The sequence below is a fragment of the Mya arenaria genome, chromosome 6, assembly GCF_026914265.1.
Source record: "Mya arenaria isolate MELC-2E11 chromosome 6, ASM2691426v1".
NCBI classification, from domain to species: Eukaryota; Metazoa; Mollusca; class Bivalvia; order Myida; family Myidae; genus Mya; species Mya arenaria.
In genome coordinates, this window is record NC_069127.1 from 1,643,674 (window position 1) to 1,658,131 (window position 14,458).

General features: G+C 44.2%; 3 protein-coding genes across 3 annotated transcripts; all 3 read right to left on the minus strand.

Annotated features, from left to right (window-relative positions):
* Window positions 1–3,630: 3,630 nt before the first annotated feature.
* On the minus strand, window positions 3,631–8,467 carry LOC128239073 (uncharacterized). Its single transcript, XM_052955518.1, has 6 exons — window positions 8,367–8,467; window positions 7,773–7,955; window positions 7,470–7,570; window positions 4,862–5,005; window positions 4,201–4,407; window positions 3,631–3,931 (listed from the first exon to the last, which is right to left on the minus strand). The coding sequence occupies exons 1-6, from the start codon at window positions 8,416–8,418 to the stop codon at window positions 3,710–3,712; spliced, it is 909 nt and encodes a 302-aa protein (XP_052811478.1). The 5' UTR covers window positions 8,419–8,467; the 3' UTR covers window positions 3,631–3,709.
* Window positions 8,468–11,145: 2,678 nt separating this feature from the next.
* On the minus strand, window positions 11,146–11,750 carry LOC128236794 (protein rtoA-like). The gene is made up of 2 exons (XM_052951903.1): window positions 11,597–11,750; window positions 11,146–11,459 (listed from the first exon to the last, which is right to left on the minus strand). The coding sequence occupies exons 1-2, from the start codon at window positions 11,748–11,750 to the stop codon at window positions 11,146–11,148; spliced, it is 468 nt and encodes a 155-aa protein (XP_052807863.1).
* A 1,251-nt stretch (window positions 11,751–13,001) lies between these two features.
* Window positions 13,002–14,332, minus strand: LOC128236795 (testis-specific expressed protein 55-like). The gene is made up of 2 exons (XM_052951904.1): window positions 14,186–14,332; window positions 13,002–13,433 (listed from the first exon to the last, which is right to left on the minus strand). Exons 1-2 carry the CDS (start codon window positions 14,330–14,332, stop codon window positions 13,002–13,004), a joined length of 579 nt encoding a protein of 192 aa, XP_052807864.1.
* Between the last annotated feature and the right edge of the window lie 126 nt (window positions 14,333–14,458).

The following is a 14,458-nucleotide window of genomic DNA, read 5'->3' on the forward strand; positions in this document are numbered from 1 at the left end:
GTTGGGGAATTTTCGACCAGGTAGGATATATAGGGGACTTTTCATCAAGAATCTAAGAAACTATTTAATATTGTACCTACGAAGGATTTCAAACAGTGCAGAACTAGTCTTGAAAAAATCTCTTATAAGGTATGAATATGCTTGGGCGGTTTTTGATGAAATGGCCCCATCATCTTCATCAGCTACAGGTGTGTAAATGAAAAAGAAATCATAATTTCAAACATCATTTTTCAAATACATTGAACTTTTTCTGTGTTCATGTTCCATTTAGATTGTTGCTTAGGAGTGAATATTTTAGATAAATGGATTATAAATATATGAATAGATATTTGGATTTGTTTAAGTTTGAAAATCTGTTGTATAAGTCTGCGCATTATGTGTAAGTTATTATTGCTGACAAATAAAGATGCACTCTTACTCCCAAATAAGATTTACTTCAATCAAAAATATTGTTTTAATATTCCAAAAAGGATGAATAAATGTCAAAAACAACTGTTCTTATGAAGGATGTGGAGTTTAATTTGAAAGAAATTTGCATAGAACACGGTATTTCTACCTTATGAGACTATAGTAGACCTAGTTAATCTTTTAGCATTTACCAATCATTTAATATTTTTGGGCTTCCTGCTGTTAAATCCACGGTTACAATCTTGTTATCAGTAATTAATATTTTCCATAAATGCATTATTTAGTAAAAAGTTAAAGGTTTATCAGTCAAAATTTATATTTGTTATACATGTGTATGTATTGATTTTGAATAAGAGTGTCACTTTAATGATATCAAATACACCTTGCATAATTGTTTTCACACATCTTCAATCTTCATCTTCTGTGATATTTCCTCAATGGCCTGTAAGGGTTAGTGATCTGACTTATGTGTATGTTTTTCTTAACTTCTGTACATGTATTCATGTATTTGCTCAGTGAAACAGTTTAGAAATCTTTGCAATGAATTCATAGAATTGTTTACTCAGTATGTTGACTATACATGTACCATTCAGGAATCAGTGCTGTTAACTTAATGAATAACTTACATACTTTCATTCAACTGTTCTTGATATCTTTGTTAAACCATATATACTTTACACAGTATATTTAATTTTCTTTTTTTTCTGTATATAACATACTGATTGTCTTGTTAAAACCAAACTATTTTGGTGCATTTAAATGGTTTACATTTTTACCAATATACCATTTCTGTCTGTGCTTAGAAACTAAGGTATATACACCCGTCTTCTGTCCATGAACAGGTTCTGCATAAAATGTGTCAGCTTTTATTTTTGGTTTTGCCAAAGCCTTGGTGTTGTTGTTGCTGTTGTTGTTGGTGACGGCATAGTGTCGTTGCGCAAAAACATTAACGTTGGGCATATCTGGGCACACCTGTTGCCAGAAATGATACACTCACAGAAATGTCCATAACTCTGACTTGGACACACATTTTCAGTAAGGTCCATAACTCTGACTTGGACACACATTTTCATCAAGGTCCATAACTCTGACTTGGACACACATTTACAGTAAGGTCCATAACTCTGACTTGGACACACATTTACAGTAAGGTCCATAACTCTGACTTGGACACACATTTACAGTAAGGTCCATAACTCTGACTTGAACACACATTTTCATCAATGTCCATAACTCTGACATGGACACACATTTTCAGTAAGGTCCATAACTCTGACTTGGACACACATTTACAGTAAGGTCCATAACTCTGACATGGACACACATTTACAGTAAGGTCCATAACTCTGACTTGGACACACATTTACAGTAAGGTCCATAACTCTGACTTGGACACACATTTTAAGCAAGGTCCATAACTCTGACTTGGACACACATTTTCAGCAAGGTCCATAACTCTGACTTAGTAACTGTTGAATTATGTCCCTTTTTCGACTGAAATAAAGAACAGATGAGTGATTGCATTTCTGTGTTGCTGCTCTTGTTAATATGATATCCATAATTAATATTGAAAGGCAGGGATGCCATTGCAAAATGTAAGAAAGTAACACAGTATGTGGTAAACATTGATTGAACAATTGTTCAATCATCATGATTTCTACCTCAAACTTGAATATGCAAAGATAATGTGTATATAATTATGTTCAACAAGATCAAGAGCAACATTTAGTCTTATGTTAATTATATGAATGATATAATAGAATAATTGTGTACCAAAACTTTTTATTATAATCACATTATCATTTATTTAATGGTGGAAAATGCCCCAGTTCGGCGAAACATGACTTTTACACATAACACACCAGAGTATCATTACCACTAATATTAACATGAATATAAGCAGCAATTAACAGGCAAAATAAACAGTTCCCATCAATTACAAATGGCGATTTTTCAGTATAGAGGCGTTTCTTCCCCCATTAAATTGATGTAATGTTTGGAGCCCACAGATGCACAGAGATCTGCATTATAAACCTGTTGTTAATACAGTCATTGTCTTGTAGTATGTACAACGTGTTCAGCGTTCTATGGGTTTGTATATTTACGCTGTGTTTTATGGCAGTTAATGTTTCTCACCATAGTAATTTGATTTACTCAAATACGAGGGTATTTTATTCTTATAGAATACTTGTGTTAGTTTTGAGGTCTTTGATAGACAATATAGCAGCTCCACGTTTCTACTATTATATTTTGTTTTTATCGAGACCATGTACCTTGAACAAGTCTTTATAAACTATTGTTGTATTTTCCATATCATGTTTACTACATATTTGTCCCTTTGTATGATGCATATACGAGATGTAGTAGTTTGTAGTTTTCATATTTTCAGGTATATATATTTCTTTATTTACATGTAGTAAGTTATATTGTACAGATATTCTAAATAAAATTTAACAAAACGCGAGTTTATCCTCATATTAAGTGTGTGTCTGTGAACACCCAGGCCCCAATTTCTCAAACCTTCTTAAGCTTAACAGTCTTAAGTAGCTTATTTCAATTAGCTAAAATACATACTTAAATTGGATTTTGATAAATGAAAAATAACTTGTGATTATCATAAAGATAGTTCCTATCTAGAGTATAAAAAACTCTTAAAGAAATAAACATTACGCAAATTAATGAAAAACAAAAATAGTGAGCTTAGCTTAATCCTGTTATGGGGGACTTAAAAAGTTTCGAGAAATTGGGGCCAGGTTCTAAACATCAGGATTAATCCTAAAATCAGGATTTAGGGCTTTTAACTTCAGGCTATTGTACTGTTGTAAAGATTATTCTTATGCTCGGGTATCTGCATCAAAAACGGAAGGAAGTATCTTGAAACGACTATAATGACATTTTGAAAAGCCCCGTAACTCTGCTTATGGCATGAATCCCTCGTACTCAAACAGACCCCGTACATGTTTCAGGGTTTACCATTATCTGCTGTTAGACCCCCCACCCACCTAATACAGGTTTTGGCGGAGACAATACGCCCATGCTATGATGTGTAGCAAGTTTCGTAACTCTGGTTTTAATATTTGTTGAGTGTTTGCCCTTTGCATACATGTAGTTAACCGTTAAAGTAGCCGCGATGGCGTCCACTTACGGGACTATTGGTTGATCCTTCCTTGCATTATGGATCATTCAGAAGCTACTTGGTGTAAAAATAGTCCAAAATAAACAAACGTCGCATGAATCTGTATTTATGCATGTAATTTGCAAAAATCGCCAACAAGATAACAGTCAGACATAAACGAGCCCGCTATCCGACTAGCTGTGAGTTCGAGGGCGTCATGGTATCCGTGGTGATTTTAAAGTTCCGGAAATACGTGTACGTGTCGTGTGGGCTGGCCCAAGAGCTGTCGCCGCCCCCGAAGAACGTGGAGAAGAAGAGCCCGTCTATGTCGAAGCCCGTGTTGTCCCGCATTATGATGTCAGTCACATGCACCTCCGCGTGCCCGTCCACCCACAGCTTGATGTAGCCCTGTGGAGAAATGTAGTAGTTACATGGTTAAATACATTTTAACACAAACATCGTTACGCTATTAACACATCTATGGTTTTAGTAGTATATCTCGTAGTTTGTATCCAAAACTTCATAATATATATCAAATGTGTCGAGTGCTTTACATGTACACTCAAAGTATAAGGTTTTCATGAATACTGTTATAGAGAGGTTGGCAAAACTCGAACAAGTTCATCACTACTCTCATATACGGAGCTACTGAATTAGAAAGTACTTGACAATGGCACCTTTTGTCCCGAGTGTGCATTAAGGTGGACCTCTTGGCGGATGTGATGCCATTTGTGGTGGTGGAAGCGCCAGGCACCCCGCCCAAGCTCGATGCCCGTGGAGGGCGTGCAGTGCACGTGCATGTAGGAGGCAGTGCTTGAGTGGTCGTACTTGCCGCACCATGTGTCGAAGGACGGTTCTTGGTTATGGGTCACGTACGTGTACACCTGAAAAGTTGGAACGCGCCATGTTTTAGGTCCTGTGTTTCTGGGACCGGGGCCTTTCTGGATGGTAAGAATGCGTCTTTTTGACTTAATTGGACATTCAAAATTTGCGTATAAATTAAAAAAATGACTTATAAAGTAGACAGAAAAAAAACCAGGTGGGATAGCCTTTGTTTCTTAAAGAGAACAACAACTCTTCAATTACATATAAAAAGAGAATTGGTTGGCCAACTTTTATTCGTCGGTTTCTTTTTTCAAACTTAAGATTGGGAAATTTATTTTTACAGTTGATTTTTTATATATATATATTGGCATTAGGAATTCTGCCCCAAATTGCTCAGAACAAGATTGACGTCTTATTCAAATGACAGTTCATCGAAGGACAAGGCTAGTAGCAAACACAACCATTTAGTCATTCATGCTGTTCCATGTTCCATCACCTAATATAACATATCACCTCGCCATCCCCTAGCGGCCGCCACATGAGCCGTGTTGAGAAGCAGGTGTCCTTTATCCGACCGCCTGAGCAGTCACGGGTGCCGCCCCACAGTCCGGGCAGCTTGCCCCCACGATTCCAGCTAAACGAGTCTGGGAAATACACCTGCAATTGTGAACATATTTATTTACTGGTGGAATGCTTTGATTTACTTTTAAATACATGTACGCTGTTCATGTACATTGATTTTGTTCGAGTCTTTGTTTCACAAACCTAAGACCTAAATTGGTAGGATGGAAGAGCCTTGTGTTCGATTAGCGCTTGTTTGAATAACGGTCGATGCGTTCTTGTATATACTTCAGAAAAGCATGATAAGTCAGAAGTCACTGGAATACTCGAGTAACAACTAATGTAGTTAATTCTCGTGGATAGCGTTGATAAATACGGTATGTCGTGGTTGGTCGTGTCGTGGTTGGTCGCGTACTCTTCCCGTTCTCAAGTGTGTGGATGGTGTGGGTATGTCGTGGTTGGTCGCGTACACTTTCCGTACTCGAGTGTGTGGATGGTGTGGGTATGTCGTGGTTGGTCGCGTACTCTTCCCGTTCTTGAGTGTGTGGATGGTGTGGGTATGTCGTGGTTGGTCGCGTACTCTTCCCGTTCTTGAGTGTGTGGATGGTGTGGGTATGTCGTTGTTGGTCGCGTACACTTCCCGTTCTTGAGTGTGTGGATGGTGTGGGTATGTCGTGGTTGGTCGCGTACACTTCCCGTTCTCGAGTGTGTGGATGGTGTGGGTATGTCGTGGTTGGTCGCGTACACTTCCCGTTCTCCAGTGTGTGGATTGTGTGGGTATGTGGTGGTTGGTCGCGTACTCTTCCCGTTCTCGAGTGTGTGGATGGTGTGGGTATGTCGTGGTTGGTCGCGTACACTTCCCCTACTCGAGTGTGTGGATGCTGTGGGTTTGTGGTGGTTGGTCGCGTTCTCTTCACGTAGTCGAGTGTGTGGATTGAGTGGGTATGTCGTGGTTGGTCGCGTACTCTTCCCATTCTCGAGTATGTGGATGGTGTGGGTATGTGGTGGTTGGTCGCGTACACTTCCCGTACTCGAGTGTGTGGATGGTGTGGGTATGTCGTGGTTGGTCGCGTACACTTCCCGTACTCGAGTGTGTGGATGGTGTGGGTATGTCGTGGTTGGTCGCGTACACTTCCCGTTCTCGAGTGTGTGGATGGTGTGGGTATGTCGTGGTTGGTCGCGTACTCTTCCCGTTCATGAGTGTGTGGATGGTTCTCGAGTGTGTGTATGGTGTGGGTATGTGGTGGTTGGTCGCGTACACTTCCCGTTCTCGAGTGTGTGGATGGTGTGGGTATGTCGTGGTTGGTCGCGTACTCTTCCCGTTCTTGAGTGTGTAGATGGTTCTCGAGTGTGTGGATGGTGTGGGTATGTCGAGGTCGGTCGCGTACTCTTCCCGTTCTCGAGTGTGTGGATGGTGTGGGTATGTCGAGGTCGGTCGCGTACACTTCCCATTCTCGAGTATGTGGATGGTGTGGGTATGTGGTGGTTGGTCGCGTACTCTTCCCGTTCTTGAGTGTGTGGATGGTTCTCTAGTGTGTGGATGGTGTGGGTATGCCGAGGTCGGTCGCGTACTCTTCCCGTACTCGAGAATGTGGATGGTGTGGGTATGTCGTGGTTGGTCGCGAACTCTTCCTTTTCTTGAGTGTGTGGATGGTTCTCGAGTGTGTGGATGGTGTGGGTATGTCGAGGTCGGTCGCGTACTCTTCCCGTACTCGAGTGTGTGGATGCTGTGTGTATGTCGAGGTCAGTCGCGTACACTTCCCATTCTCGAGTATGTGGATGGTGTGGGTATGTGGTGGTTGGTCGCGTACCCTTCCCGTTCTTGAGTGTGTGGATGGTTCTCGAGTGTGTGGATGGTGTGGGTATGTCGAGGTCGGTCGCGTACTCTTCCCGTACTCGAGTGTGTGGATGGTGTGGGTTTGTGGTGGTTGGTCGCGTACACTTCCCGTTTTCGAGTGTGTGGATGGTGTGGGTATGTCGAGGTCGGTCGCGTACTCTTCCCGTTCTCGAGTGTGTGGATGGTGTCGGTATGTCGTGGTTGGTCGCGTACACTTCCCGTACTCGAGTGTGTGGATGGTGTGGGTATGTCGTGGTTGGTCGCGTACTCTTCCCGTTCTCGAGTATGTGGATGGTGTGGGTATGTGGTGGTTGGTCGCGTACACTTCCCGTTCTCGAGTGTGTGGATGGTGTGGGTATGTCGTGGTTGGTCGCGTACACTTCCCGTACTCGAGTGAGTGGATGGTGTGGGTATGTCGTGGTTGGTCGCGTACTCTTCCCGTTCTCGAGTGTGTTGATGGTGTGGGTTTGTGGTGGTTGGTCGCGTTCTCTTCACGTAGTCGAGTGTGTGGATGGTGTGGGTTTGTCGTGGTTGGTCGCGTACACTTCCCGTACTCGAGTGTGTGGATGGTGTGGGTATGTCGTGGTTGGTCGCGTACTCACCTCGTACTTATGCAACTCGTACACGAATGTGAGGAGGGTGTGTCTATATGGTGGTTTGTCGTATACTTTCTCCGTTATTGTACAGATGGTGTTGTTATGACGTGGTTGGTCGGTTACTCACCTCGTACTCGAGTGTTAGTGTAGTGTAGGTATGTGAAGCCACGGAACTCGGCGTGCCGTAGAACTGGGCGCCCCTGTGGCGACCGCTCCCGGAGTAACTACCTGAAACATGTGTTATAAGTATTCATTTGTCAAGGAAAATATGACTGTTCGTGACCGAGCTGGGTACTTAAAAGTTACTCAACGATACTGATAGCTAAATAGTAACTCTACGAGACAGGCATAACGACGTTGGACATGTCTCACGTTACATTAACTTTAAGGTGCATTAATTACTTCCATGAATATACCAGTTGCACCGTACCTTTTGCATAAAAGACCCTGAGGACGTACTGTCCGGAGTGCTCGGGGTCCTCTGCAAGTGTGAGCGAGTCGTCCGCGCCTATGCCAAACTTCCCCTGGGTGTCCGTCATGTGGAAGCCCTGCTGCAGTACGTCTGTGATGTCTTTGTTCGACGTCTCGTGGCTCCAGCTCCACAGCGTCGTGCCTTGAATGGTGCAGACAGTTGCCGTCAAAACTGGCTAACGTCGATACCCAAAGCACATGCATTTACGTTTAACATATCGCTTTAAAGTGATAATCGATTAGTGAGTTGTATTGTGGGTTCCCACGATGAAATGTAATCCTTATTGATACCCATTCCAAAAAAAAAATACATCATAAAGGCCTCTCGGGTTCGATATGATGCAAACCTCGGCCGAGTGGTCCCAGGTTCGATACATTGCGGACCTCGGTCTACAAGTCGGACTTGTTTACCAACATCATAGAAACGATGGATACTGGGACAAAACTTCGTTCCACCGCTTGTAATAAACTTCAAACTAAACCACTATTGAATCGAATAAGTTAAATGCCACCAACACTGCTGGTTGTAACGCCAATAAGACTAGAAACTTACCATGCCCTCCACGCACCAATACAAACAACAGTATAAATTGAAACTGCATCATCGACAGATGACTTTAATTATGATTCGCCGCTGCAAAATGCTTTAATTTATATCTGAAGGAAAACTAGGCCAGAGAATAGGTGAGAAGTTCATACGTAGAAGTACACCGTCTACGGCCCTATGGAAATAGATACGACACTACACTTATAGAATTTCTGAATGCTTAATATATCGCGTCCCTTTCGTCGTACATGTTCATTATTAATAAGTTAGTACCAACAGCCACTAGTTTTTTCTCCTTTAGATTGCGTATAGCAATCATTGGATTAACCAATCAATAATCATTTTTACTAACTTTAACCAAACCAAAGAATTAGTCAGTTTTACTCAATTGTGGGTTATGTTATTGAAACAGTTATCAATGGCGGCCCAGAAAAGTGGCGCTTTTATTGGGACATTCCCTCCCCCTCGATATCCGAAACAAATATCCGGTGCTTTACTTGATACAGTGGTTCGGATCATGGTTCTAGAAAGAACAAGTAATACCAAGATACATTGTGTTTGTATCAACAGGTTCTTGTGGATGTCTAGAAGTTTGTTAAAGGCCTTCCACAATGCAAAAGTTGTTTGGAGGACCAAAGCAAAAAATGTCTAAAAATGTGGATGTCTAGAAGTTTTGTAAAGGGTCATCCACAATGCAAAATTTGTTTGGAGGACAAAGCAGAAAAATGTTTAAAAATGTAAAAAAAAAATAATAATAATAATTTCGAGGTTCAGTACAAGCCAAACCTATAACCGTTGCAACATGTGTAGCTGTAAAAGAAGTTTAGCAAAATTTACGAAAGATTTCATTAGATTTCCAACAATAAAGCCTTTGCAATTTTTAAGAAATGTCTTTATACAAAATGAATGTTTTTGTGTCCAAATAGTCAGTTCTACCCAATCACCAATGTTTTGAGGCTTCGCTACTTGGTAGAGAGCTATTTGCATTATTTAACCAGAAAATGATCTTAATCCACTTTTTTACATTATTTTATTGAAAATCTTTCAGGTTTGGAAAATAATATCAAGAACCTTCAAGACATTCTTGGGTAGGGAGTCTTGGACATTGTGACACAAAACAGTTATTTTGTCGACAGACTTTCCCTAGAAATTGCAAAATTAATGCTTTTTGTTCCTAGATCTGATCAAATATTCTTACGTAAAACTTGGTCAACCCCTTATTAGCCCAAAATATTTCGCAATTGATGTTTGGTTTAATGACGAAAAAAATTGTTCATCAAACCATACAAGACATGAATATTTAATACGTTTTAATGTTGGTCTCGCCGACCTACTTTTGCACTATGGAAAGCCATTAGATATAATATACACATGTATAAAGGACCTATCTCACGAGTGCACGTTAAAACTCAATAAACATTGCATGGCTCTTTGAAATATTTACAGCTCTATTTATAATGCTGTGAGAGAAAGAAACTGTATATCGAGGCCATTTTTCTCATTGATCAGTAGAACAATTGAATGATAACATGATACATTGTTAACGATTGACGGTGTTCTTTGTAGTGCGCATTTAATACATAATAATTTGTAAACACGGAAAAATGGTTAAATTTCAGAATCATTCATGCCATGCTATAATACGCTTATCAAGTTTAATAGAAGGATCTCTTAAGTTATATTTGGTGTTCGCACTTATTTGTGGGACAATGAAAATCGTGGAATTACTCCATTTACTATAGCTCCATATTATGTAGAAAAAATGTGACGGTGAATACAATATTTATTTTCATAGAGCATATTTTGTCAGTGTATGTGACTCGGTACAGTCGTTTTTTCATAGATCACCCTGCCCTGTTCGCATGTGCGAAAAAACTACGATTGGCAGTTAAGGTCCCGTTTTTCTCAATAAGCACCGTTTCCCTTTTCTCCGTTAGCATCGTGTCTCTATTCTCCGTTAGCACCGTGTCCATTCTCCGTTAGCATCGCGTACCTATTGTCCGTTAGCACAGCACCGTGTCCCTATTGTCCGTAATCACCGTGTCCCTTTTCTCTGTTAGCACCGTGTCCCTATTGTCCTTAGCAACGTGTCCCTATTGTCCGTTGGCACCGTGCCCCTTTCTCCGTTAGCACCGTGTCCTTATTGTCCGTTGGCACCGTGACACTATTGTCCGTTAGCACCGTGTTCCTATTGTATGTAGGCACAGTGTCTCTATTGTCCGTTAGCACCATGTCCCTTTCTCTGTTAGCACCGTGTCCCTATTGTCGGTTGGCACCGTATCTCCATTGTCCGTTAGCACCGTGTTCCTATTGTCCGTAGGCATAGTGTCCCTATTGTCCGTTAGCACCGTGTTCCTTTCTCTGTTAGCAACGTGCCCCTATTATCCGTTGGCACAGTGTCTCTATTGTCCGTTGGCACTGGTACCTATTGTCCGTTAGCACGGTGTCCCTGTTGTCCGATAGCACCGTGTCCCATTCTCCGTCAGCACGGTGTCCCTGTTGTCCGTAAGCACGGTGTCCCTTTCTCCGTTAGTACCGTGTCCCTGTTGTCCGTTAGCACCGTGTCCCTATTGTCCGTTGGCACCGTGCTGCTATTATCCATTGGAACCGTGCCCCCTATTGTTCGTTGGCACCGTGCCCCCTGTTTTCCGTTGGCACCGAGCCCCTATTGTACGTAAGAACCGTGTCCCTATTGTCCGTTGGCACTGTTTCCCTATTGTCCTTTAGCACCGTGCCCCTATTGTCCATTAGCACCGTGTCCCAATTGTACGTTAGCACCGTGTCTCTATTCTCCGTTAGCACCGTGTTCCTCTTGTACGTTAGCACCGTGTCCCTGTTGTCCGTTAGCACCGTGTCCCTGTGTTTCCGTTGGCACCGAGCCCCTATTATCCGTTAACACCGTGTCCCTATTGTCCGTTGGCACCGTGCCGCTATTATCCGTTGGCACCGAGCCGCTATTATCCGTTTGTACCGTGCCCCTATTGTACGTAAGCACCGTGTCCCTATTGTCCTTTGGCACCGTGACGCTATTATCCGTTGGCGCCGTGCCCCCTGTTTTCCGTTGGCACCGAGCCCCTATTGTCCGTTGGCTCCGAGACCCTATTGTCCGTTGGCACCGTGCCACTATTATCCGTTGGCACCGAGCCGCTATTATCCGTTGTCACCGTGCCCCTATTGTCCGTTAGCACCGTGTCCCTATTGTCTTTTGGCACCGTGCCGCTATTATCCGTTGGCACCGTGCCCCCTGTTTTCCGTTGGCACCGAGCCCCTATTGTCCGTTAGCACCGTGCCGCTATTGTCCGTTGGCACCGTGCCGCTATTGTCCGTTGGCACCGAGCCGCTATTATCCGTTGGCACCGAGCCGCTATTATCCGTTGTCACCGTGCCCATATTGTCCGTTAGCACCGTGTCCCTATTGTCCTTTGGCACCGTGCCGCTATTATCCGTTGGCACCGTGTCCCCTGTTTTCCGTTGGCACCGAGCCCCTGTTGTCCGTTAGCACCGTGTCCCTATTGTCCGTTGGCACCATGCCGCTATTATCCGTTGTCACCGTGCCCATATTGTCCGTTAGCACCGTGTCCCTATTGTCCTTTGGCACCGTGCCGCTATTATCCCTTGGCACCGTGTCCCCTGTTTTCCGTTGGCACCGAGCCCCTGTTGTCCGTTAGCACCGTGTCCCTATTGTCCGTTGGCACCATGCCGCTATTATCCGTTGGCACCGAGCCGCTATTATCCGTTGTCACCGTGCCCCTATTGTACGTTAGCACCGTGTCCCTATTGTCCTTTGGCACCGTGCCGCTATTATCCCTTGGCACCGTGTCCCCTGTTTTCCGTTGGCACCGAGCCCCTGTTGTCCGTTAGCACCGTGTCCCTATTGTCCGTTGGCACCATGCCGCTATTATCCGTTGGCACCGAGCCGCTATTATCCGTTGTCACCGTGCCCCTATTGTACGTTAGCACCGTGTCCCTATTGTCCTTTGGCACCGTGCCGTTATTATCCGTTGGCACCGTGCCCCCTGTTTTCCGTTGGCACCGAGCCCCTATTGTCCGTTAGCACCGTGTCCCTATTGTCCGTTGGCACCGTGCCGCTATTGTCCGTAGGCACCGAGCCGCTATTATCCGTTGGCACCGAGCCGCTATTATCCGTTGTCACCGTGCCCATATTGTCCGTTAGCACCGTGTCCCTATTGTCCTTTGGCACCGTAACGCTATTATCCGTTGGCACCGTGTCCCCTGTTTTCCGTTGGCACCGAGCCCCTGTTGTCCGTTAACACCGTGTCCCTATTGTCCGTTGGCACCGTGCCGCTATTATCCGTTGGCATCGAGCCGCTATTATCCGTCGGCACCGAGCCGCTATTGTCCGTTGGCAACGTGCCCCCTATTGTCCGTTTGCACCGTGTCCCTATTGTCCTTTGGCACCGTGCCCCCTATTGTCCGTTAGCACCGTGTCCCTGTTGTCAGTTGGCACTTAGCCCCTATTGTCCGTTAGCATGATGTCCGTTTCTCCGTTAGCACCGTGTCCGTTTCTCCGTTAGCACCGTGCCCCTTTCTCCGTTGGCACCGTGCCCCTATTGTTCGTTAGCACCGTGTCCCTATTGTCCGTTAGCACCGTGTCCCTATTGTCCGTCGGCACCGTGCCCACTATTGTTCGTTGGCACCGTGCCCCCTGTTTTCCGTTGGCACCGAGCCCCTGTTGTCCGTTAGAACCGTGTCCCTATTGTCCGTTGGCACTGTGTCCCTATTGTCCTTTAGCACCGTGCCCTTATTGTCCATTAGTACCGTGTCCCAATTGTCCGTTAGCACCGTGTCTCTATTCTCCGTTAGCACCGTGTTCCTCTTGTCCGTTAGCACCGTGTCTCTATTGTCCGTTAGCACCGTGTCCCTATTCTCTGTTAGCACTGTATCCCTATTGTCCGTTGGCACTGTGTCCCTATTGTCCGTTAGCACCGTGTCCCTATTCTCTGTTAGCACTGTATCCCTATTGTCCGTTGGCACTGTGTCCCTATTGTCCGTTAGCACCGTGTCCCTATTCTCTGTTAGCACCGAAAGTCTATGTTCGTACGCACCGTGTTCCTATTGTCGGTATGCACAATGTCTCTTTTGTCCGTTAGCACTGTGTCCCTATTTCCGTTAGTACCGTGTCCCTATTCCCTGTTAGCACCATGACTCTATTGTCCGTAAGCACCGTGTTCCTATTGTCCGTAGGCACAGTGTCTCTATTGTCCGTTAGCACTGTGTCCCTATTGTTTGTTAGCACCATTTCCCTATTCTGCGTAAGCACCATGCCCCTCTTATTGGTAAGCACCGTATCCCTATTCTCCGTTAGCACCCTGTCCCTTTTTTCCGTTCGCACCATATCCCTTTTTCTGTTAGCACCCTGTCCCTTTTTCCGCTAGCACCCTGTCCCTTTTTTCCGTTAGCACCCTGTCACTTTTTTCCGTTAGCACCCTGTCCCTTTTTTCCGTTAGCACCCTGTCGCTTTTTTCCGTTAGCACCCTGTCCCTTTTTTCTGTTAGCACCCTGTCCCTTTTTTCTGTTAGCACCCTGTTCCTTTTTTCCATTAGCACCCTGTCCCTTTTATCGTTAGCACCGTGTCGCTTTTTCCATTAGCACTGTGTCTCTTCTCTGTTAGCACCGTGTCCCTATTGTCTGTTAGCACTGTGTTCCTATTATCCGTTAGCACCGCGTCCCTATTGTCCTTTAGCACCGTTTCCCTATTCTCCGTTAGCACCGTGCCCCTCTTGTTTGTTAGCACTGTATCCCTATTCTCCGTTACACCCTGTCCCTTTTTTCTGTTCGCACCATATCCCCTTTTCCGTTAGCACCCTGTCACTTTTTTCTGTTAGCACCCTGTCCCTTTTTTCCGTTAGCACCGTGTCCCTTTTTTCCGTTAGCACCGTGTCCCTTTTTTCGTTAGCACAATGTCTCTTCTCTGTTAGCACCGTTTCCCTATTCTGCAGCACCCCATCCATTATGAAACCTGTTTTAAACCCTAAACATGTACTTTCATTGGCTATCCTAGATGGCATGATTAGAATTTCATACATTACACACAAACATACAGGAAATACATATACACGCCCGCAAATATGCACACA

What these genes read in the sequence shown, in the direction of transcription:
- LOC128236795 (XM_052951904.1), bottom strand. Translation starts at nt 14,332, where the DNA reads ATGGATGGGGTGCTGCAGAATAGGGAAACGGTGCTAACAGAGAAGAGA. An exon ending in TAACAGAAAAAAGTGACAGG is followed by an intron (nt 13,434 to 14,185) that starts GTGCTAACGGAA and finishes TACCGACAATAG; the next exon opens with GAACACGGTGCGTACGAACA.
- LOC128236794 (XM_052951903.1), bottom strand. Translation starts at nt 11,750, where the DNA reads ATGGGCACGGTGACAACGGATAATAGCGGCTCGGTGCCAACGGATAAT. An exon ending in AACGGAAAACAGGGGGCACG is followed by an intron (nt 11,460 to 11,596) that starts GTGCCAACGGAT and finishes AACGGACAATAG; the next exon opens with GGTCTCGGAGCCAACGGACA.
- LOC128239073 (XM_052955518.1), bottom strand. Translation starts at nt 8,418, where the DNA reads ATGATGCAGTTTCAATTTATACTGTTGTTTGTATTGGTGCGTGGAGGG. An exon ending in CACTAACACTCGAGTACGAG is followed by an intron (nt 5,006 to 7,469) that starts GTGAGTAACCGA and finishes TCACAATTGCAG; the next exon opens with GTGTATTTCCCAGACTCGTT. An exon ending in GGCCGCTAGGGGATGGCGAG is followed by an intron (nt 4,408 to 4,861) that starts GTGATATGTTAT and finishes CCAACTTTTCAG; the next exon opens with GTGTACACGTACGTGACCCA.